Source organism: Apodemus sylvaticus, chromosome 9 (genome assembly GCF_947179515.1).
Source record: "Apodemus sylvaticus chromosome 9, mApoSyl1.1, whole genome shotgun sequence".
NCBI lineage: Eukaryota > Metazoa > Chordata > Mammalia > Rodentia > Muridae > Apodemus > Apodemus sylvaticus.
In genome coordinates, this window is record NC_067480.1 from 114,187,899 (window position 1) to 114,213,966 (window position 26,068).

At 38.9% G+C, this 26,068-nt stretch overlaps 1 protein-coding gene across 1 annotated transcript in view; it reads left to right on the forward strand.

The window, feature by feature from the left end:
* Window positions 1-356: 356 nt before the first annotated feature.
* The window catches only part of LOC127692681 (uncharacterized), a 278,157-nt gene continuing 252,445 nt past the window's right edge, over window positions 357-26,068 (forward strand). The window contains exons 1-2 of the mRNA XM_052193294.1: window positions 357-479; window positions 9,756-9,956. Of these exons, the coding sequence (XP_052049254.1) occupies window positions 9,861-9,956 (96 nt within the window). The 5' untranslated portion in view covers window positions 357-479; window positions 9,756-9,860. The remainder of the gene's footprint in view (window positions 480-9,755; window positions 9,957-26,068) is intronic.

Consider the following 26,068-nt stretch of genomic DNA (forward strand, 5'->3'; position numbering starts at 1 on the left):
CAGATACCCACCCGACTGTCCAGTTCCTCCTTAAAGAAAGAATCTTAAGTGCAATGCTGGTTTGGCTTCTTAGCACACAGGCTTGCACTCAAGAAGCCCTGAGTGGCTCCCCTGTCCTGTCACCCTTCAGTGAGCTATTCTGTTATTCCTCATTGTTGTTTTCTTATGCTTCATATATTTAACTGTTGGTTGCTATACACCTTAGTAATTAACTCTTTTTTACAAGTGTTTGAGTGGTCAGAGGAGTATATTATATCTGTAGTTTTTAAGATAAAGTATCTTGATGCAACCAGGATTTCTGTAAAATACTGCCTGCAGACTATATAAAACTTCCTCTTCTAATCTCTCAACAGGAACATTTTGTGCCCTCCCCACCTCCAAATTGCCTCAGTTACAAATCGGAAGGCAGGCTTGATGACCAGGACTGGCAAGCACATTTTAAAGTCCCATGCTGTGGAGTTGATCCATCTCAACTTGAGGTATGTTGTTCTTTCTTATTTAAGTCACTTAAATATGCTCACATTCTCTGACTGTCCTATTGAGGTTTGTTCCCACATAATTATTCTTTGTTCCACCCTCTTACTGTCTTTCACACTCATGTGCACGCTAGGAAATGAATGTGTTTACTTGCTTCTCAACAGTTTTTAACCTCTGAAGATACTGCATGAAATAGAATTTTGTGGCAATAATTCGAATGATTTTGATTGTGATAAAGTGTCTTCTTTTATTTCATCCCCTTTTCCCCCTTTTCATTTTTTATACATAGTTCTAGGGAAGATTTATTGTAATTGTCACTGTTTTTAAAATGGATGTGTTAGGGTAGTAATCTTTGAGAATTGAAATGTAACACATATGTAACACACACACAGACACACACACACACAGACACACACATACACGTGCAGACTAATGAGTTTCCCTAAGATGATCATAACCAGGACATCAGTTGATGGACAGACAGTGCAGTTGTGTGTGAAAAGCTTCCTGCCTGCTTGCGTCCAGCCGAGGTCCTACACCAAAGGCCCCCACTCTCCCATTTAAGTTTTTTTAATTTGAAAAACAATCCAGAAATCATACAAATTTTCTTTGCATCAATGTTTTTCACTTAAATGTATGTTCGTGTGGGCATATGCATGATTTTGTGTGTAAGCATGTTTTTGTGTCTAAGTAGTTTGTAAGGGCTTGTGTATGTTTGTGTATGTATGCATGTATGTATATGTGTGTATGTTCTTGTATATGTGTTTGTTAGTATGTGTGCATGTGTTTGTGCATGTATGTGTGCATTTGTGTGTATTTATGTATGTATGTGTGTGTGTTTGTGAGTACTTGTATATGTGTTTGTATGTATGTATGTATGTATGTATGTGTGTGTTTGTGTGTGTTTGTGTGTATTGAGCCTTGTAACAGGGTTTTCTTGTGCAGAAGTGAATCTCAATCTTTCTTCTTGACAGTAATTTAAACTATTACTGTGACATTTTTACTAGAGCTGCCAGCATCTCAGGCTACAGTTTTTAGAAGGAAGTAAATAAAAGCATTAATATTATCTTTACAATCCCACAACTTTCGTGGTCATATGAAAGTAATTCCCCAGTGCACTTCCGTGCCCCAGCCTGTTGGATTTTTGTCTTTTGCTTTTGCTTTTGCTTTTTATTTTTATCCTCATAGTCATTTAAGGAAAGATACCACTGATTCTTTCAGAAGATTTTTCTCACAGGACATCAACTGAAGCTTGTGATAGTAAGACAGCTTTTGTCACTGCTTGTACACACAAAAAAATTAAAGTCACTTTTTTACTTTTTAGATCAAAACAAAATAGGAAAATGTTTGATCTTTTGTAGGCATAAGATTTGTACTGACTGAAGATGCTTTTTTGAAATGTGAATCTTGATTCCAAGGGATTCTCATTTCCTTAGCATTTTGTAAGCTACCTGATCTACTGTACCTAACCACATCTGTCCATTTTCTGATCTTTTGCATCCATGGATTATAGCCTTTTAACATTTCCTGGAAGTGCTCAGGAAATTCCGGCGCTCAGCCCTGACTAGGGTGTCAGACACAGCATCTCAGGCAAGTTAGACAAGTGTCAATTGGAGCATTTTCTCCTTTTCAGTAAAGCGTTTAGGTAATATTTTCCTAAGTGGAATGTTAATGTCACTCTCTGAATTAGCTCGAACCTTGTTTAAGGGGCTTGTGTTCCTTTTCTGGTCACATAAAGATATTTTTACTGCATAAGGTTTTCTCTGTCAGTATTGGTCACCATTTTCTTCTCTCAGTGCATAGCAGCTGTTATATATGTCTCGTGCACTGATGTGATTGGTGTTCCTGTGAGTTCACATCTGAGTATTTAGTATGTCTATAATGGTTTGGCAGAAAGCTGACTATAAATGAAGGCATGGGTACTCTTACTTAAAAATTGAACAATGGTCTTATTCCTCAGAATCTTTGGGCTGTTTTGGCTGAAGCTACTATATGTTGAAATGTCCAACTAGGTTGTCAAAGCCATCTGGCATTTATATATAGTTATATATAAATATTATAAATATGAAGGAACAAGTGAATTCTAACACAGACTCTTGGAGGAGAAGGATTGAGATGCCAATCAAAGATGATAACATGAATTTAGATTTTTCTTCTCCTTTTCATAAAGACCCTTTAAGCTAATTTTAAATTAGCTAATTCATGGACTCTAAACCTAAATTCTTACCATAAAGATTTTAATAGAAAGAGTAATAGACTGTGTAATTTAGATCGTTTACATATGACACTTGGTTACATTTAGTTGTTGGCGTGCATGAATCATATATCTTTTTGAGGATAGGATCTCACTCCTATCTGCTTTGAAACTCACTATAGAGATCAAAGTGGCCTGGGATTCACAGAGGTCTGCCTGCCTCTGCCTCCCAAGGGCTGGGATTAAAATCTGAGCCACCATGTACCCCCATGTACCCCCTGCCATGCGTCATCCTTTTAACCTGAATTAAAGACTGCTACATACATGTCAGTCTGCTACTTACAGCTCAGTCACCGAATAAACTGAAACAAGAAAAACAATTGCTAAATAAGAAAAATTTTCCTGGTTCCTTAAAATTTAAACATGAGGACCCATGATTACCAGATGTTACTGTTTGGGAACATTGGCAATCGAGACACAGTTGTCCATCTCTTACAGAGATCGAAATGGAAAGAAAGAAATTGGAAATCAGTTGGCAAGCAAAGATTTAGGTGTAAATATTAGGTGAATCTTAATTGTAACAATGAGTATCTTTACATTAAGGAAGATAATTCATAGAGGCAGGCAGATCTCTGTGAGTTTGAGTTGAGGCCAGGCTGAGCTACATAGTAAGTTCCAGGACAGTCAGAGCTATGTGGAAAAAACCCTGTCTCAAAAACAAAACGATACAAAGCACAAACAAAAACACCTGTAACAACCAAACAAAACCGAAAAGATAATTCAGATCTTGATCTTTTATTTATCATTTTTTATTTTTATGATCTTTTTTGGTTATTTTACTTATTTACATTTCAAATGAACAACATTATCAACCAAGCAGCTCTTGATCTTAAGAAGTACTTTTAAATGTCATTTCTTCTTTTCTCCACAGAGTGCACATAGATATGCTTGTGTACTTATTATGTTTGAGTTTATATGTGTTAAGGGAAACAAATATTTTACTGTCCTCTCATCAAATTGTATAAACATAGATAACTATACAATTATAAAGCAAACAAAAAAGTGGAAATTAAAATTTAAAATTGAAATTATTATTTAAAATTTAAAATTGAAATTATTATTAGCTTTACTTTTTCCTATTCTTTATATTGAACCAAATTTGTTCCTCCTTAACTTTGTGTCTGAAAAGAAATGGCACAATAAAGTAGGGGTGTCAGGCTTCACAAGGGGAAAGGGTGGCAGGCTTCACTAGGGGAAAGGGTGGCTGTCAACCTTCTTCCTTAGGAGTATGGAAGTGAGGGAAATATCTGTTCAGAGGAGTTTTCCTTCATTAGTTCTTTCTCCTTTTTTTCCCACTTAACACATCTGTTAGCATTCCACACAAACCAACAGATGTTGCAAAGCAAGTCCTACACTTCGTTCTCAAGAAAAATGACATTTCCTCAGTTGCCTGCCCCACCTCTGTGACTGAGACCAGCCTGCTGCTCCTGCATAATTTGCATATATTAAGTTATGTGCCTTAATGCATTAGGAACCTGAGCTTCAGCATTCCTTTATATGTTAAGGTCGCATGTCATTAGTGACTAGTTTACAGGCTGCCTTAGAGTTCTGAGAAGGAAAGTGATTTGAGGATGGCAACCTGATTCTGTACACTGAGAGTGGATAGCCAGTTAGCAATATTTTTTTCTATAAAATAGATGAGTTACAGAAAGCTCGAGCTGTCCCACCACGAGGAAGTGCTGATTGTCATGCGATGTGAAGCATCATTTTTATTATTTTGGCAAGAACAGGGACAGTTTTGTCTTGACAAGCCATTAGATGAATACCAGCGTGTGTCACATGAAAAACCACTGATCTTTAACCCAGGTCTGTACTTAACCAAGCTTTGGAAGTAAATTGTGACTGAAGGAAGAGCAAAGGCCAGTACACTGTCATTACAGATTACAGAGTCTGCTAACAGTGGGAGAACTGAGCCCAGGGAGTCACAGGTGCGGTTCTGTAAGCTGTCAGTTGTCCTGCGGATGCTTCTTAAACTGTGTGCAGAAGCCATACATTTATTTTATATTTGTTCAGGATTTACGTTGTAGCCCTAGCTAGGGAGGAAAAAAAAAACTGAAAAAAAAAGAAAGAGAGAGAGGGGGGGAGGGAGGGAGAGAGAGAGAGAGAAAGAAAGAAAGCCTTCAAGTGCTTTCTTAGTGCAGGGCCTGAGTTTCTTAGCACAGAACCACGACCTTTATATAGCTGCTATGTTCTCAGTCACAGAATGACCTTAAGAAAGCCCTGTGTTTTGAAGAAATTAAATCCAGTGAAGAAAAGTAAATTTGGGTATGGTGGAGCACACCCTTAATCCTAACACTGGAGAGGCAGAGGCAGGCAGATCTTTCGAAATCAACCTGGTCAATAAAGTGAGTTCCAGGCCAGCCAGGGCTACATGATGATACTCTGTCTTTAAAAAAAAAATAATTGTAATATATATAAAGAAATGATGGGTTATATTCCCATAAACAAACAAACAAACAAACAAACAAAAAGCAACACAATAAATAAACTAGTTTATTCCAAAAGTATATGCAAAAGAGCATTCTTTGGCCTGTCAGTAGTCAGTAACTGTGACTAACTTTTCCATCACTGTGTAATTTTTGAGAAAATAAAAGAAAAGACCCAAATTCACCTCACTACAAAATATTAAAAAGATAGTAACATTCTAAGCAATCACTTGTGGGAATTACTGCTTACAGAGCGAACAGGAAAGAACACACTGCCTTCCTCTGTTGGTGGGATTGCACTGCACCTCTCTGTAGTCTTGTTATCCTACACTAACTGAAATGCAAATTCTTTGTAACTAATTGGATCTCATTGAGGGTACATGCACAGTGTGTAGTTATGTGCAAAAAGGTTTTTAAAAGTATGAATTTCCTGTAATTACAACTTTTAATTACTATCCAAAGTGTGCAGTTAGTGCAGGGTTAGTATATATGCTTAACTTTAAAAAATATTATTAGAAGCATGACTGGTGAAATGTTTGATAAATACCAGATAAAAACAAATGTGTAATTGTAGCATCTGTAAATTGAATTTAAACTATTTTTTAAAATTAACATTTAGGATTTAGAATTTGAAGTCAGTTGAGTATACTGATGGCATGTTAATAGTACAGGTTTTTTTAAAATAAATAAATAAATAAGTAAAAACATTGTAAGTGTTAAAACATCATTAGTTATTTCCAGAGCTGCTTACCTTGTCCACTCTCCTGGTCTTATGTTACTGTTGTAAAAGTATTTCAGAGTTGTATGTGTGTATGTGTGTGTGTATGTGTGTGTGTGTGTTACTGCTGTGTGTTATGAAGAAGAGTTAGTTACTCCTAGTTCTACAGTTTCTTCAGGACCTTGAGAGCTCCTTGGTGGACCTCTCAGTGTACACAGCCTAACTCTCAGTCTCAGGGACTGTGAGGAGCGTCATGTGACCTTTCAGATTTGTGATCCCCTAATCTGAAGTACATGACTTTGAATCAGGAAGAAAGCAATAATTGTGAAAATGATGTTTATCCCCATGGCCTAGTTGTAAATAACTTGGATACAAAGGATTTCAGAAGGTTATTCTGTAATCTACAGAATGTTGAGCCAATGGAAAGCCTCAGGAGATGTCTTGGTGCCTTGGTTTTGTTGTTAGTCATGGACCTGAGTCTCTAAAAAACAATTCAAGTCTCTTACTGGCTAGAAAAGCATCAAGGTTCTACATTTCCCTATGGAAATGGATGGCAAGTTCACATAACATATTTTGGGACTTTCTATAGGAGTCAGAATTTTATGTTCTAAAATTTATTAAAAAATGGTTTTAAACATAATAAACAAAACATAAACATTCAAGGTTTGTACTTTAGCATGTTTATATATAGCTAACTCTTTGGACTGGTGTCTGTTGTTATAATGAAGCTTTTACTTTTTTTTTTAACTGATTTTAGGAATTAACTAAAATTTTGTTTGACAAAATCCATCTAGGAGGTACAGTACTGTGTAATTGTTGTGATTTTTCTTGTGAATCTTACGAGGCTATCCTGATGTTTTTTTTTTTAAAGATTTATTTATTTATTATATGTAAGTACACTGTATCTGTCTTCAGACTCCCCAGAGGAGGGCATCAGATCTCATTAAGGATGGTTGTGAGCCACCATGTGGTTGCTGGGATTTGAGCTCTGGACCTTTGAAAGAACACTCAGTGCTCTTAACTGCTGAGCCATCTCTCCAGCCCTATCCTGATGTTTTTAAGGCGTGGCTACGGCAGGAATATTTAGGTAATAGTTTTGCTGCAGACTTGTTTGGTTAGACCTTGCAGTCTGAGAGAGACCGGTTTGCATACTCTGGGTAGCATTTTGTCAGAGGACTGTGCCTGGGCATAGCAGATTTGGATGTATTAGTTAGTCAACCTGATAACCCTGTACAGACTGTATTGATTTTGTAGGAGAGAGTTTATGAACTAAATAAACTTGGGGTTGGTGTCTTAATAAACTGCTTCTCTCAGTCTGTCACATTTAGTTATGGAGCTGTGCAGTTTAGGGGGGAAAAGGGCTAATTCAGTTACAGATTGTTCACAGCAGGGTCTCCAAATTAGCCCTTTGTTTTGTAATGCCACCTTGCTTGGGCTTGTGTTGAGCACATTTCTCAGTTTTGCCCTAATGAGTTGCAACACTGATAATGTGGCTGATGATCTTTCATTGATTTCACTATCACTTGCTTGTCTGGTAATTGATCCGTTGCTGAGCCTCTAGTTAATTATATCGGCTTTGACATGGCCCGATCCCTGGGGAATTTCAAGTCTTGTAGAATAACAGTTTTAATAAAAGAGTCTATTACTGCAGGTGCTTGCTGCTGCATGAAAATTGATTTTTGTCTTGTGGTGTGGTGTGGTGTGGTATGGTGTGTGTGTGTGTGTGTGTGTGTGTGTGTATGTGTATGTGTGTGTTCGTTCGTTCATGCCCGCATGTGTGGGGATTAGGGGAAATACCTGGGAAAGAAGAGGATCTCAGAACTGAGAAAAAGGGGTGGGGCTGGAAAAATAGGAAGAGGGAGTGAGGGAGAGTGGGGAAGGAGGGGGAAGGACTAGGAGAGAGGGAGAGGAAGCAGAAGAGGCCAAAGAGAACATGCAGGCAGAGGATACAACAGTGCTTGAGGGGAGCAAGGAGGAAGCTTGCTGTTGACAGTGTCCTTAAGCCTCCCACAAATAACAGCCATTAGTGGGAAGGTCAGGAGCTGAGCAGGCAGCTTGACTGAGGCACTGAGTGCCACTTCAGAAATCAAGAGGCTAGCAAATTTTAGAGGGAGTTAAGTGGGTAATAGTAAAGGTACAGTCACCATTGGCAATTGACTCATAGGGGCTTTTCCCGCCCTCCCCCTCGAAAGAATATTTTTATTGACCACAGGTAGACTTAATATATTTTAAGGCAACAATTCTTTGGGTTCTTGTTTGTCTCCTTTCAGATATTGAATTTGCTTCTTTTGAGACTTTTTTGTGCTTAATGGTGGTGAACTGGAGGGAAGTTTAACAGAAAAGCTTTCAGGAGATGTCAGTTCTAGAAGGGAAGGCACATTTGTTTCAACATAGTGTACAGTTGCTCATCTTTTCTCATTGTCCACTAATGACACAGGCTGCCATCGAAACGCTTTTCTGTTTCTTTTGTTGTTTCTGAGAGGAAGGTTTATTGTTATTCTTTCGTTAAGAAGGAGCGAACAGAGTGCTACATTTGTCCTCAGTATTTGTAAGTGGCTGAAGATTAATGTTCCTTACATTTTAAGTTTAGGAAGGATGGCTTTTTCCTGCTGACTACTTTTATGAGATGGCATGAATTTAGCTTTCCATTTTGAAGTTACAGTGTTTATGTACAGTGGATTTTGTTCAGTTCTGCTTTTTCCATAAATAAGGGAGATAAATACTATCTAACAAATGGTTGTTTTGTTTTAAAACTGGTTTAATTAAAAATATGACCTGCTATCAGGGTTATATTTCATCAGGCAGGGAAACATTATAGAATTTTCCATAGAGGTCCTAAATGAAAAATGGCATTTTTATATGCATTACTTTTTGCCTGAAATAGGACAGGTTTCTTTTTTTCTTCATCTTTTGCCCTTTTTTTAAGATTTAAAAGGTTGATGTAGATGTCTTACCTGAGAACTTTAACAAAGGATTTTATTCTGCATGTGAGCTTTAAGAAAAGGTATTCATTTTTCTTCTCTTCCTTCAGTGTCTCTTTACTTAACCTTCCATTTGGTAATTAATGGCCTGAGGTGCTGGGTATTAAGTGATATATATTTATTTTTGCATATGTTTAGTGTACATCTTCCATGTTTAACTGGTAGCTTTGCTTGTTCACCCTTTATAATATAAGGTCAAATCTCTGTATATTATTTTCCCTATGAGTTTATATGTGGTTATAAATAGCCCCAGCATTACGGTGTGACTTGTGGAAGCTAATATTTAAAAAGCCACTAAGCAAACTTTATGTTCTCATCCAGATGAATCTTTACTTGCTTCCAGTTTAATTAAAAATATTTAAATGTCATAGTTTTGCAAGTGTTAAAGAAAGGACTGGTGCTGGATATAACATGTTACAGCAGAAAGCATTGTTGGCAAAAATTCCCAGGGAAGAGCCCTGGCTTTCCCTGGCCTTGTGGATGGTGATCGTGGCAGTCCGTGGAGTATGCACCAGTGTGTGTGTCTATCTGTGTATCTGGAGGGGGGTTAGTACAGTGTCATTTGGTGCCTGACAGTGGAACAGTGCAGTTGACTCCTAGCTCTGCTGTCCAATGACATGCAGTGGCTGAGGGTTTGAAGCTGATGGTTGGGTCTCCAGTGCTGCCTGTGCACCTGACAGGCAGCTGTGAAACTGAGCAGAGGCAAGCTAGGGGAGTCACAATCTATGCATAAATGATAGGGATATCTGTGCAGAAGGTGCGAAGGAAGCTCTGACCCCCCCCCTCCCCCAGATCTCCCTCTTCCCGAATGAAATGCACAGTTCAGCCAGCTTCTTACCTACACTGTACTCCTGCTACTGGCTGCCAAGAAGCTCAAAAAATCCACCTTCACTTTTCAGTCAGAAGAGGCAGAAGTGGATGTGAGAGAAAGAGACACACAGAGAGACAGAGAGCCAAAGAGGGCAAGAGACTTGACTTTAAGAGACTCCTGTACTGACAACTCCATGCAGTTCGGAACCAGAACGACTGCGGCTGGACCAGGATTCATGGGGACATGGCAAAACGCTGATACTAACCTCTTATTCAGAATGTCCCAACAAGTAAGTTACTTTTTCTTTCATTTTTTTTTAAAGAAACCTCAAGTTGTTATGTGCCCTTTTCTTCCTGCTACTTTTCTTTCTAAATGTTTTTGAAATTAAAATATATATATATAATTTCTGTGTTACTGGAATGTGCAGTGTTACTTCATGGCTTCCCCAAGGGCTCTTTAAGGAAAAGGGGGGAAAGGACATCGAAGTTAGAGAAAGCAAAGGCATTTGTTGCAAAATTTCACCGTGTGCAGCCTGAGCCCTGCCTTAATTTATTTCTTTGTTTCCCGCGAAAAAGAGAAAAGGCCACTCAACAAATGTATCTTTCTGACTGTGAAAGACTCGGTCAAAGTGTCTGCTGTCTCGAAGTAGGTCTTGCAACTGAACAGTCATAAAGCGCGGGCCCCTCACAGCAGCGGGTTTGACTTCTGGTGTCTGGAGCAGCTGGACTCAGACCCGAGCGAGGCTGTGCAGGCTTCCCTGCCGGCCGGGTCAGGCCAAGGGCGGCAGGCTGCACTCAGGCTTGCTCTCGGCCTCCATTCCGGCTCTCGGTGGCTCGGTGCCTTCGCTCTCCCCTGTGCTCCACTGGCCCAGGTGCAGCCAGCTCGGCTTGTCACCTGCCCACCGCCTGCCGCCCACCGCCCAGCACGGTGCACTCACACTGGGCGCGGCCCCTGCGTTCTCCCAGAGCCGCTTCTCGCTCAGCCGCCGCAGGCAGCTTGGCTGCTGCCCTGCAGGGAGAGCTGCCTGGAGAGCGCCAGGGCAGCAGCAGATGGATCATTAATCACCCGCAGTGCTCGGTGATTTGAGCCCTGCATGCCAGGCTCCTCTTGCACAATTGCAGGCTCTCAGGCTCCGCAGGGGAGCGAGGGTTAAGTGGAGGCAAAGGGGAAACAACCCAGAAACTTTCCTCTTTTCAGAAGCCTACCCCAAACCCATACAAAGCAAGAGTTAGTTTATCTTCCATGCAGCACCAAAGTAGTACTAACAAATATACTGGGATGTTAAGTAGATGGCAGTTGTTTAAAGATTGGTCTTGCCCCACTCGTTTAAAATAACTGCAACTGCTCTTTTGTATGTAAGAGTTCACGGAAATTGAATACTTTGGGGTAGATTTTAAAATGTTTGGTAATGAAATAAAACTACTTTAAAGGCTGTAAACTGCCACAAGATTAGAAATAACAATTGCCAAAGAAAGTGCATAAAGCCCAGCTCTTGAACATTTAATTGGTAAACAGTTTTATCAGCCAGTTTTAGATAGGAGAAATGTATTTGAATAAGGTGTATTTGACATCCTGCAGAGGGACCCTGATAACTACTGATCCAGGAAGCTGACATTTAAATGCAATCAACATAAGCCCAGTAAGCAACTCTTTATGTGCAATCCTTTTTTTTTTCCACACTGAAAAGTTCCTTTCTTGTCTGACACAGATGCTGCTTGTCTCTGCAGAACACTTTTCGAGATGTTTTTCTGAAGCACTTTTCTGTCTGAGTGGCTCTCTTGTGGTTGGAACAGAGTGTGTTTTCACTAACCTTAGAATCTAATAACTTGTGCCCCACTTTAAAATTTAGATATCACCAATCCGGGTTTTCCTTGAGTTGTGTGTATGTACATGCATGCTGTGAAAGGTTAGATTGCTTTAGGTTTTTCCCTCTAGTGAAAAAAGAGTTAATAAAACAGATAGAGATAATGATCAATAGATAAATGGCTATTGAACCACATAGATGTGTTAGATTGCTGCTTTGGCAAGAGCCCATTTCCAAGTAGATTTGCATCTAAGGAGACTTTAAGTGATGCAAAACATTTAGGACTAAAAGAAATAAAAGCAAATTACATAAAAATAGGTCAGAATTAGGAAAATAATTTAAATTCCTCATAGAGAAACTTGTATGATCAGCTCACTGTGGTGTTTTCTGTGTGTTTGCTTGTGTACCTGTATGAATGTATGTGGACTGTGAGCCTTGGTGCCTGTGAGAATAGACACAGGGAAGGCCTTTATGCTTGATGAACAGATTATGACACAGAACACTATGACAAAGGATGAAAATCACAAACTTAAAAAGTATTGTAAATCAACCATTTAGCTGTAGTTTGTTATTATTTTGTTTTTTTGTGTGGTTGTTGTTGTTTTGGTGTTGTTAGTGATGCTTAGCTTCCCATTTACTTTCAGAGTTACTAAATGTTTACCTTTTGTGTATTTTGGAAGTCATCTAAGAAGAGTATATGTTTACATGTGTAGATGTACTTTTCTTTCTCTTTCAAGATGCCATTTCAGAGTGTGTAGTCTTAAATTCAAAATCTGCCTAAATATAAGCCTGTGCTGTGCATGCCTAATGTTTTTGTTTTCCTTATGGGTAGTGGGTCAGCAGTGCTGGTTCAGTGTGAGTGGGACAGAGTGTGTGCATGGGGGATGGGGTGGGGGGGAGGGAATGATTCTTGAAATGCTCTCTTAAAAGTCAACAGTTTGAAGAATAATAGTTTCAATATCCGCATTAAGCCACCTTTTGCTAAAGATAAAAAGGTTTTTTTCTAATTTAATCAAATATGTACAATTCTATATATATAATTGTTTAGGATAAAAGAGGCTTTTCTGCTTGATTATTTTAATCTCTGAGTAAAAATTTAGCTCATAGAGTGAATGAAATCTTTTAAGTACAGTTTTTCACAGTTTTCTATAGTAGAATAAAAATTAATATTTCCTTCAATATCTTGGTAAGCATTGGACAAAACTGACAACTAGAGCCAGTAAAAGATGTTTAAAGACTGAGCTATAGAGAACTCACCACATATGATGTTAGCTACAGAAAAATGTATGCTTGGGAATCTGATGAACGCTGAAGTTGAAGAATCTAGGTCTGTGTCTTCTAAACGTAAGCTAGGCAGAGGCATGGGACAATCTGTATCTTGCATTTCCCCTGAACAAAGTTAGATTTCCTTAACTGTAAATCTTTCCTTTATCTAACATTAGCAAATGATTGGACTCAGACTCAGTGGAGTTAAGTCTGTTCCCCTTAAAGCTTTAAATGGGACTTCCTGACTTCATCTCTCTACCTTACACTATTTTCCCTAAAATCAAAGATTATTCCTCTAAAAATCAATATGATTTGTTGTTGTTATTGTTGTTTAGAAAAATAATATTTTCTTGTAGCAAGATACTTGAGAGGTGTAGCTGTTGACTTTTGTAACTGAGAGTTCTGGATTCAGTTATGAGTTGATAATGTCCAAAACCATTTTCTCCTTTTCCTTATCTCTTAAAACCTCAAAGGTTATTTTTCTCAGGATACTCTCTTAAGGTGTTGTTAAAAAGACAGATGGGGGTGGTAGGAGAAAGGAGCTTGCTTTTGGAAGGTTGTTTTGTTTTTTTTAATCATACTTTGAAAGCTGTTTTTTCTACATAATTTGTACGTTTGTGTATTTGAGACAGTAGCAAATAAAATCCTTATAGCTTCCTCTAAGAGCAGGTATAGTTCGATCTAATTGAAATCTTTTTAAGAAATGACACTGTGCAGATAATGGTGATAGTGTACTTTTCCCTTATTACCAGAGGTGTTTATACCTTTTATTATTGCTCAGGTATACTTAACCTGTTTCAAATAAAATGCAGATCCCTTAATAAGGTCTCTTTTCAGAGTAGAGTGAGATACCAAGTTAGAATTATAAATGACGCCTTGCATCATTATGGAGTAATTTAGGATTCACCCAATGATGTAACAAAATTAACAACATAATTTCATTGTGAAACTGTGTCTTATTAAAGAACAACTGTCTGACATTCTTTTACAGTTGCTTTATTTAACTTCATGCAAATATTATTAGTAGTGACATTTTTCTGTTGTGTATTAGATTCTCTCATTAGCATGATGTGTTAGTTATCACCAGAGAAATCATTTCCTAGATAGGTGAGGGACAAAATCGAGAAAGCTAAAAATTATATCAGTGATTTACATTACTACCAGACCATCTGCTCACCAGAGATATGACAGAGTAAACTTTTTGACTAGTATAAAACCTAGCACTTCCGAGAAATGATTAAAAGATATATAAGAAATATATAATAATATTTTTGGAAATCATTTACAAGAGTGCTCAATACAAATTTTTCTTCCAGTAGTCTTTTAGTATTTTCAAATCATGAGGACAAACACAGTTCCAGTCATAGGATTTGTAGTCAAAATGGAAATGATGTGTGTTTTCTTTTCTGGTTTCTAACCCTCCCAAAAAATTTGAACATCTCTAACAATTTTAAAGATTCATATATAGTATTTCTTGTTGTCACCTATCTAAAATATGTGCTGTGGGTGGCTTGGTTGTTCTTTGAAGTTCATGCAATATATTTTTATTCTAAAGCTTCTCCTCAAAACTGGACACATCCCTTTGACAATTGCTTCCTTAGTTTTACTGCCTCTCTTTTGCCTAATGCAAAGGAATTACAAAGTGCTTGAAAGTAACAACTATTGAATCAGGTATCCTTTTGCCAATCTGTCATTTTGATAAGTTCAGGAATGTGGTGCTATCCTCACATACAAACATGTCGGTGACGGGACTATCCTTGTTTTACTGCAGGCCTGTCACCCTGGCTACTAAAGAATCCTCAGACTTCAGTGGTTGTCTTACCAACTGCAGTCTTCAGTTTGGTATTTAGTGCCAAGAAGGAAAGTGATCATTTCACATCCATTGATTGGTTCTCGATTCCAGGCTGCACTGTAAATGTATGTATATAATAACTAATTTGATTCTTATGATAGTCTAATGGAATCAGGAAGTGTTCTATCTTGATTCTCCAGATCTAGAAAACTAGATTTTAACTTGGCAGTGTCTTCATGGAAAGTTACTCAGTAGCAATATTCAGTACCAGTTCCCTAAAGAAACAAAGTTATTAAGGAGTGCTATGCTTTTTGTTTCCAGGAGAATGCTTTCTATAAGTCTTCAAAAAATACCTACCATGAACATAAGACAGTAGTATTTTCTAGACTATCAAATTTGTTTTTACCCATTAAAACACAAACTTTTATTGTAAACTGGTCAAACTTCAACCTAAAATTTATGAATGCTTCAGTTTTCCCCAAATTGTTATTTTTTTCTTAAATACATTGTGTTTTTTAAAAAGTTTAGAAGATTTAATGTTAATTCATAAAAAGGAATCATCTTCCACATATGTTCATTTACTTTTAATATTTAATATCATGAAACTGAATTGGTATTATTTTTGTAAAATTTCTTTACATTATTGTTTGATGTGTGTGATGATAACCAGTGACTGCTGTTCCTCCTGACTCCTCTAATCTCATGACTCACAAATGCTTTCTACATAAAAGCTGGTGTCTATCTACATATTCTTTGAACAATATGTCATATGTTTTGAACAGTTTGATATTCACATAATATGTTTTAATATTTAAATTATATGAGCAGGGTAGCGTAATGAATTACCAAAAGAGTAGCTATCAGTATATATATGGTTGTGAAAATATGTGATTCCTTACAAAGATGTATGGCTCAAATTTAAAGCCACTAAGTGTAAGGGAAAGAAATGCGTGTGCCTTTTTGTCCGTTGTCATGGCCCTTAGAATACTGACATCACAATGGTTCTTCATCCTGACTGCTACAGAATCCTCGAACTTCAGTAGCTTGAATACCAACCTTAGTCACCAGTTTGCTATTCAGGACTAGAAAGGCAAAATTCGAGTTTATTCAAAGGTTCTCCCTTCCAGGCTCCACCAAAAAGGTATTTTTTTTTATAAGTAATTTGTTTCTCATGATAGCTTAATCATATCAGGAAGTGTTCTCTATTTATTCCTCTAGATCATATGAACTAACTCTCAACTCAGTAGTGGTTTCTTGAAAAGGTAGACATTCAAGCCATATTCGGTACCAATCTTCTGTAGAAACAACATTATTATATGAAGGGAGGTATGCTTTAAGCATACAGGAGAACAATTTCTGTAAATCTTACCAAGAAAAAGTGTCCAGGTTATGCTTGAGTATTGTTTTATATGCAACCCAATTGTTTTAACCACCATGACTACAAATATTTTTTAAAAGAATTGGTCATTCTTTTTTGTAGACCCTAAACCTAAGAACTCCCTGGTTTTCTTCAAATTGTTATAGTTACAACACATATTTTGTTCTTTGGAATATATTTCTGAATATTTGAACATTAATTCTAATTAGACAGGAACTACTTTCCAGACATGTTAATTTCCTTTCAGTTTGTCCATCACAAAATTTAGTTGCTATTATTTTGTAACATATCTTCACATTAGTGTTTGAAGTATGCGATGACAACCATTGGCTGCTGTTCCTCTTGACTTTGAATCTCATGGGTCTCATAGGCTTTCCACATAAATGCTGGTGTCTCTCTACATATTCTTTGAAAGACGTCATATGTTTTGGTGAGAATTATAGTCACTAAATATATAATTTTAATATTTATATTGTATGAGCAGGGTAGAGAAAAGAAACCACCAAAAAGTAGCCACTTCACTATTATAGGAAAGGAGGTAATTATGGATTAGATAAAAATGTTCAGAGGCATCTAAAATGTTTACAGCCGATTGAAGCTTGATTTTACGACTGATGCCTAAGAGAGAACAGACAATATCAAGGTAGAATATTGGACATACCTGGGGGAGTGAGAGAAACACTGCCTTCATAAAGCAAAGGGTGCTTCTATAACATTTTGGGAGTTATCTTAGTGCATAAGCTGATGGAGATGTTTCGGAAGGAATGGAAATCTAAGGAAAATGAATAACGATTACTTTTACTTCCTGTTCATCTTAAATAAGGGCAAGGGTGGCTATTGGCTCCAGAAGCTTGCTACAGCGGGGGTGCTGAGACGCTGCGTGAGCCCAGCGACAGGTCCAAGCATGTGACAGAGGTAGCTGCTGGCCGCCTCTGCCCAGCCAGCGAGCTCCGGGTATGCTCGCTGGCTCCTAGGCCACCGTGGAGATGTCGTCCCACTTGTTGTCCCAGTCATCTTCGCTGCCTTGGCTGGCCTGGTGACCTCCAAGGAGCTGCTGGGGCGACTTAGGTGGTACTATCAGTATAGGACTAGGCTGAGGGGCCAGGTCATCACTTGTTAATGTTCCTAGATCAAAACATGAGGAGGACACAAAGCATTCTGATCTCCAATGCTCTCTAGAGTACAAATTAATTTATGAACACATTCAATCTGGATCCTATTTGATCTAAGCACCTATATGTTTGCACATAAGTTCTGTACTCAATTTCTAAATTCCTCCGGTAATCTTGGTTCTAGTAATGAATTCATATAACTACATATAGACCAAAATTCACATGCACAAAGTCTTCTGAAAAAAATAGAAATCCATGAACATAGAACTCTGTAACTGTGTACCTGCTCATGAGCCTGCCTGGGTTTCCTCAGTCTTGATGCAAGTACTGAAGGAGAGGTGGGGTGGGGGATCAGGCAAAGAAACCATGGGGAAGTAGAGACTGTGGAGTTCTAGTGGAAGCTTAAAGTCCCTGAAAACCCCACGACAGCAAGAGAAGGAGAACATGGAATATTTTAGCCAGGTGTGTATGGACTTCCTACTCAGCCATTAGCTCTCCTTAATTTGAGCCAGAGAAAGAATAATAGTATTTATGTTGTAGACTCTGAATGTGTTTTCTGGGGAGACCTTATGGCTACAAGTTGAGGACCTGTTGGAGATAATAAAAGATAGAAAATCTTGCCGATTTTCCTATTGTTTAGCGTCCTGAGCATAGGCCCCTCAGGAATTGCTCTAGGAGTTTATTGTGACTGGGATAAACTGCGTATATATGTTTTGGGCTCAATTAAATGCAAAATTTAAACAGTGTCTGAAGGAACTTGGGATGCGGAAATTCAGCAATGAAGAAGGAACAAATGTTCTGAACTTCATGATCGTTTAGGTAGAAAGTTGCTAATATCTTTCCTTTCATTTTCACTAAGGTTCAAGGTAATCAGATAAGTCACCCAGAAGACAAAAAGTATGCTATTCTGCCTTACATCTCAAGTCCTGCTTCTTGGGATAGAGACAGAAATATACCCAGGCATCTAGCCAGTTTGGATTACATAGTTAGACCTGATCACAAGTAAAGCCAATTCTAGAGAGGAGAGAAGGGATGTGCTGATATGTTTGTGATTCTCCATCCACAAGCAAGGAACCTCTCAGGTGATTTCATTAACACATTTAAAGAGCAGTTTATCCTCCTTGCTGCTGGCATTTTCCTGTTTGCATAATAAGAACATTTGTAGTCTATGAGGTGTCAGGTACAATGACATTCCTGAATGACAATCATGCAGTTTGTGAGGTAGGATATCCATATAAGGCAAGCTAGCCACATGATTTTCTTACCTCAACCTCACTGAGCTTTGAATGACAGTGATGTTGATGTTCTATTTAGACCAGAGTTAATGATATAGCATGCTCAAGTTCTGGAGATCCAAACCCCACAAATCACCAATATAGCTGCCAGAAGCTAAAAGATACTAAATAGTTACACAAAGGCACAGGTGACAATAAAGAAATATTCATTGCTCACAACCTGTGTTGTCGTGATCTCTTAGGCGACGTACCTTTAAATGGTCAAGAGAGATTCCGAGGGAGCAGCCAGATGGAGTTCTCCACAGACTGACTGGAGCCAACTGAGGAGACAGAGATTCTAAGCAGAATGAGGTAAGTGGCATGCCTGTCACTTACTGTTGAGTGCCTCTCCCCTCTGCCTTGTGTGAGCACTATGCATCTACCTCCATCTGTGACATGGCTTTCTTGATAGATGTACCAGGCTGAAAGACTGGTCAACACACTGGTCCTGCAGTTGGCATTCCAGGACCCTTAGCCATTTTATCCAGAGATATCTGAAAGAGAACTTGATTGGACAGTGGTTGATGGAAGTCCAGGAAAAGGAGGAAGCAGTGGATGCCACAGTTATCATGAACTAACATACAAGTCTGCTTTCATGGTGACTCAGGGCAGCTTCTCAAGTGTACAGTAGAGAAAATGGCTATATAATTGTAAACAACCATTTTGCAGTATGTGTGTCTACATGTGCCTCTCTGTCACGGGAGGTTTCTCCAATTGTGTGTGATACATGAGTATGTACAGAGATGAGGGTCTCCATGAGTGAGAGATTATGCTTGTAGATGTGAGCATTCATACATGTGTACTTAGTTCTGTGTGGGCCTCCTCTGCCTCTATGCATGCAGCACAACCAATAAATCAAAGACTTTGTTCTCAGAGGCTCTATTGCTGCCCTGAGAGCCTGTTACCAAGGCTCAAAGGGTATTTGAGCAAGAGAGAGATGTGAGAAAGCTGGGCTACACTTGTTAGGCAAGAAAGTCAACTGTGTTTGGAAGAGGGGTAGAAGCTTCCTTGGATTCTTCTATGTAGGAAACCATGAGATTGTCCATCAGTTTAATCATCCATACACCCAAGAAGCTGCATCACATACTGTTTTGCAGGTGTGTATTGTTGTGATCATGGGTGAAAACAGGGCTTTTCACAGAGCAGCTCCCAGGATAAATAAAACATAGATTTCTGGATAGGTCAAAGCTGTAGGCATTTTGATGGAATAGCTCATTTCAACTTACTTCAAGTTGTACAACAATCTACCTACCCATTTGGTTCTCACTGTTTACAGTTCTGTTCCCTAGCTTCTGCTTCCATCAGTATCTTTTCATACTCCTGCATCTGCTTTTCTCCCCTCTGTCTGTCTCCTGCCCTGGTCAATCCCAGTAGTTTTTTTTTGTTTGTTTGTTTTGTTTTGTTTTGTTTTGTTTTTTTGACTTGCCTATTAGCTGTCAGATATTTATAATTAGCAATCAGCAGTAAGGCAGTGCCAGAATATCTCTTGGGTTGCCACCAGGCAAAGACACTCATGTTTTGAGCAGCTATAGATCAACAAAATGTAAAATCTAAAATACAGTGATGGTTCAGAAATGACAGCATCAAACTCCTGCCATCACTTAGCTCTTTGTCAGTACAGATTTAACAATTGAAAATACCGAGATGCACCTTCATATACAGTAAGGAATGTCACCTGAACAATGGGTGGATATGTGCACACAGCATGCAAATATGGAGCTCGGAAGACAATTTCCGATGTTGCTCTATGTTACCTTCCACTTTCTTTTTTTTATTTGATATATTTTTTATTTACATTTCAAATGATTTCCCCTTTTCTGGCCACCCCCCCCCACTCCCCGATAGTCCCATAAGCCCCCTTCTCTCCCCCTGTTCTCCCTCCCACTCCTTCCCACTTCCCTGTTCTGGTTTTATGCTATACTGCTACACCGAGTCTTGCCAGAACAAGGGGCCACTCCTCCGTTCTTCTTGTACCTCATTTGATGTGTGGATTATGTATTGGGTATTCCAGTTTTCTAGGCTAATATCCACTTATTAGTGAGTGCATACCATGATTGATCTTTTGAGACTGGGTTACCTCAGTTAGTATGATGTTCTCCAGCTCCATCCATTTGCCTAAGAATTTCATGAATTCATTGTTTCTAATTACCAAACCTGTGAAAGATCTGTATGACAAGAACTTCAAGACTCTGAAGAAGGAAATGGAAGAAGACCTCAAAAAATGGAAAAAACCTCCCATGCTCATGGATCAGCAGGATTAATATAGTTAAAATGGACATTTTGCCAAAAGCATTACCCATCAAAATGCCAACTCAAGTCTTCATAGAGTAAGAAAGAGCAATTCTCAAATTCATCTGGAATAACAAAAACCCCAGGATAGCTAAAACTATTCTCAACAATAAAAGAAATTCTGGGGGAATCAATATCCCTGACCTCAAGCAATACTACAGAGCAATAGTGTTAAAAACAGTGACAGGCAGGTAGATCAATGGAACAGGATTGAAGATCCAGAAATGAACCCACACACCTATGGCCACTTGATCCTTGACAAAGGGGCTGAAAACATCCAATGGAAAAAACCTAGCCTTTTCAACAAATGGTGCTGCTTCAACTGGAGTTCAGCATGCAGAAGAATGTAAATTGATCCATCTTTGTCTCCTTGTACTAAGCTCAACTCCAAATGGATCAAGGATCTAAACATAAAGCCAGACACTATGAAGCTAATAGAAAAGAAACTGGGGAGGAACCTTGAGGACATTGGTACAGGGGGGAAAAGTTCCTGAACAGAACACCAATAGCATATGCTCTAAGATCAAGAATTGACAAATGGAACCTCATAAAATTACAAAGTTTCTGTAAGGCAAAGGACACTTTCAACTTTCATGTTTGTGAGCCATCTTATGAGGTACTAGAAACTAAAGTTGGATCTTCTGCAAGAGCAGTACATGCTCTTAATCACTAAAGCAGCTCTCTACCTCTCATCTAAGATACTTAACATTTGTTGGTTTGTTTGTTTGATATGGGTTGCTAAAGGGATAAAGGTTTGGAGACCAGCAGATAATTTCAGGAAGGGGGTTCTCTTCTAGATCTGTCTATTTAATTTGATAATGAAACTTAGGCTACCAAACAGAAAAGCTCAACACAGTAAGACTTGGCAAACCAACAAAAGAAAAGAGCTTAGGAGAAGACACAAGAAACTGAGACATAGTTTTGCACATTCAGGAGTCCCATAAAAATACTAAACCGAAAGATAGGTTTGGGGAAGACTTGTTTGCATACCCCAGTACGTCCCATGTTTGCTGCCTCAGTGTCTGTGTATACAAATAAGCTTTGATCAGTTGACTTAAAAGGCTTTGTTCTCCTTGTATCTAGTCTATCTTATGGAAAGTATATTATTTATTCTTATTTTTCTACTTCAGGATTTTCTTAACTCTGAGGAGGGGTATTTAATAGAGATATCTCATATGGAGTGGTGTGTGCTGCTCTCTCTCTCTCTCTCTCTCTCTCTCTCTCTCTCTCTCTCTCTCTCTGTCGCTCTCTCTCTCTTTTCTCTGTGTGTGTCTGTCTGTCTGTTATTCTTTCTGTATGTATCTCTGTCTCTCTATCTCATAATGTCTGATTGTTTGTATTTGTTCCCATCAGATACATGAAAAATCTCCTCTGATGGCTAAATGAGGCACTGATTTATGAGTATATCAGAATATCACAAGAACCAACTAAATTGTTACATTTATTTATTTATGCATGCATTTTTAGATCTGTAGGATTGATATCACTTAAGTATTTTGAATATCTACTTTCCGTTCTTGGCCACTCAAGCAGTGTCAGTGTGTGTAAATCGCTTGAGGCACAGGAGTGGCAAAACTCCCCTGAGTACCTCCAACTGCCAATTTCCATGTAGAGAACACTCTAACTGCCCTCCAGGCAGGCCTCAGTCTTCCCCATCCACACTCCATCCTAACAGAGTAGCCCAAGCACACAAGTCGAAATCCCACCAATCCCTATCTTCAAAGAGTTGTGCCCAACCCCAAGAACAGGTATATATCCCTGTCTTCTACTCAGTTTGTTGCTGGCTTTCATCTGAGCAGAGGCAGCCAGCCCAGTAGAAGTTAAGTTTGGTTCTTCCTCCCAGCCCCACGCTCCCAGGAATAAGACTCAAACTCAACATATATTTACAAATACTCTAGTCATATAGTTAGGCTAATTTCTGACTTGATCATAACAAAAATTAATCCATTTATTCTAATTCATATTCTGCTGTGTGTCTGGTTACCTTTCCTCAGATACCATATGTCTGTCTTGTGACATATTCCGAGGTGAATTGTCCAATCAGCACTGTCCCTAAATCCTTTCTGCTTCCGGTATGCCCCACGTCCTACATTCTGTCTAAACTATAGGCCAGCAGAATTTAATTGACAAACCAATTCCACACAAATACTTGCACATGCATGATTATGGCTGCATTGTTTCAAAGAGCCAGGAAATAGAATGGGTCTAGCAGCTAATCATCCAAAGAACATTAAAATAGCATGTGCCAATATACATAACAGAATTGTATTAAAAGGTCTCAGTTATCTTTGAATGATTGCTGAATACACCCTAAAGCATCAAAGACACAAAATTAGATTTTCTGATAATCATATTTCAATACTCAATATTCAGGCTTCTTTCCGATATATTTTTTATTTACATTTCAAATGATTTCCCCTTTTCTGGATCCCAACGCCCTGAAAGTCCCATGAGCCCTCTTCCCTCCCCCTACTCCCCCATCCACACTTTCCCACTTCCCTGTTCTGGTATTGCCCTATACTGCTACATTGAGTCTTTTCATAACAAGGGGACACTCCTCTGTTCTTCTTGGACATCATTTGTGTGTGGATTATATATTTGGGTATTCCAATTTTCTAGGCTAATATCCACTTATTTGTGAGTGCATACTGTGATTGATCTTTTGAGACTGGGTTACCTCACTTAGTATGCTGTTATCCACCTCCATCCATTTGTGTAAGAATTTCATGAATTCATTGTTTCTAATGGCTGAATAGTACTCCATTTTTTTATCCACTCCTCTATTGAGGGATAGCTGGGTTCTTTCCAGTTTCTGGCTATTATAAAAAGGACTGCTATGAACATAGTGGAACATGTGTCCTTATTACATGCTGGGGAATCCTCTGAGTATATGCCCAGGAGTGGTATAGCAGGGTCCTCAGGAGGTGACATGCCCAGTTCTCTGAGCAACTGCCAGACTGATTTACAGAAGTTTGTACCAATTTGCAACCCCACCAGCAGTGGAGGAGAGTTTCTCTTTCTCCACATCCTCGCTAACATGTGCTGTCTCCTGAGTTTTGAATCTTAGCCATTCTGACTGGTGTGAGGTGAAATCTCAGGGTTGTTTTGATTTGCATTTTTCTAATGACTAATGATGTTGAGCATTTTCCAAGATGCTTCTCAGCTATCCAAAGTTCCTTGGGTTAAAATTTGGTTTTATGGTGTCTAACTTCTTGATTTCTTTGTATATATTGGATATTAGCCCTCTGTCAGATATAGGGTTGGTGAAGATCTTTCCCCAGTTGGTTGGTTGCCAATTTGTCCTTTTGATGGTGTCCTTTGCCTTACAGAAACTTTGTAATTTTATGAGGTCCCATTTGTCAATTTTTGATCTTAGAGCATAAGCTACTGGTGTTCTGTTCAGGGACTTTCCCCCTGTACTGATGTCCTCAAGGGTCTTCTCTAGTTTCTTTTCTATTAGTTTCAGAGTGTCTGGCTTTATGTAGAGGTCCTTGATCCATTTGGAGTTGAGCTTACTACAAGGAGGTAAGGATGGATCAATTCACATTCTTCTGCATGCTGACCACCAGTTGAACAAGCACCATGTGTTGAAAAGGCTATCTTTTTTCCATTGGATGTTTTCAGCCCCTTTGTTGAGAATCAAGTGGCCATAGCTGTGTGGGTTCATTTCTAGATCTTCAATCCTATTCCACTGATCCGCCTGATATTCAGGCTTTTTTAAGAAAATGCTTTTCAGTGAATTTTACCAATTCTAAACATCAGTGAGATATTATATCTTGTGTAAATAAATAATCTACATTATGGAAACTTGAAATCAGCATCAGTAATCAATCCATTGTTTCAAGCATTTTCATTGGTTTCTGTTAAAACACTTTAATCTTCTAATTATTTTCAAATAAACATATGAGTCATTATTAACTATACAGTTAATTCACAGTTCAATACAAGTTAGAATATCTATTTTCTAATTAATACATCATAACCTATGACATATAATAATTGATTTTATATTATTGATTTTTGACATTATTAATTCTCAACACATTCAGGAAATATGGCACTCATGCACTGCCAATGAGTCTGGGAGATTCCTTAGGGTCCTTCAGAGGTCCAACTGCTCTCTGTGGCCTGCACTGAAACCCTAACCTCTGCCCTGCCCAACCATGCCAGCTGACCCTTCCCATCTGGAAAGGATGGTGGCCCCAACTCCAGATGAATCTTGAGTACATGGTATATGATTATCCTTGGCCCTTTCTGCCTATGGCCCTTAGCAGTGTTGTGACATTTTCTCTGTGACCTGGAGTCCCCATCTCAGGTTCTCCATTGAGAGGCTCTTGCAGGGCTCATGTGACTTTGGGGGGGCACAGTGGCAGACTAGGAATAAGAAAGGTACAGGATACAGTGAGTTATATCCTGGCTTTCCCCCACCTCTCTTGAGTTGTTCTGGAGGGCTGCAGACACTTCGAACCTGTAACTCTCACTATGAATTCAGGCCATGGGTCAGAGTGTCCCTTCCAACCTGGACATCTGCTCTCTCAGAACCAGGAAACATACCCCAGGAGAGTTAGCCTCTTTTAAGGGTCTCTCTTGTGGAATTAGAATGACCCTGTGACCCTGTGATACCACTAAGAGTAGGGCACAGGTGAGTCCACCCTGGCTGTGAGAATCTTTCTTCCCCAGGTCTAGAAATGTCAGGTCAACCAGAACTTGGCGGAATTTGTGACACAGGACACAATTTTTCATTAACTGCCTGGACCAAATGTGTGGACTTCTAGATTGTTTTTAGGGTCCTTAGCCTTTCCTTAGAGGTTGGGCAACTGACTCTATGACCCTCATTCCCAGCCCTGGGCTCAGGCCTAGAAGAGATGTCCTTGCTAAGGTGTCCTCCATTTGCTGGAGGGAGGCAGCTCCCACTGTGTATGGGAAAAATGAGAACATCTATTGCAAAATATTCTTGCTGCCTACAACAGGAGAAATTTAATATTTAATGTATGGATTAGAGATATCCAAGCATATGGTAATTTAATAAATAAAAGTGTTTGGGTTTTGTGACATATATTTTTTATTGCTAAATCATGCATAAGCATAACAACATGTTGCCCTTGTTGCAAGTGGTAGACATGGCATTTGGAGGGGACTGGACAGGAGAGGTGACTTTGGAATCTGTTCTCCTACTTTTTACTCAGTTCTTTGCTGAAGGCATTTGTTAACTGGTATGGATACATGGGATACAAGATGGGACCAGGCTGAGTGGGCCCAGGAGTGGTTCCTTTCTCTATCACAAGTTTCAATGCTGGTCACATCCCCCAGGAGCCACGCTGTCACTCAAATGATGCCTTCAGCAGTGGATGCATCGTCCAGAGTTGCCCACAGGCATTTGTATCACAAGTCCCAGTTTGCAGTTGCTCAGGTGTTTTTTTCAAGAACTATTTGAGTTGTATAAGCAGGGCTGATTATTCCCATTTTACAAATTCATTAAACAAGAG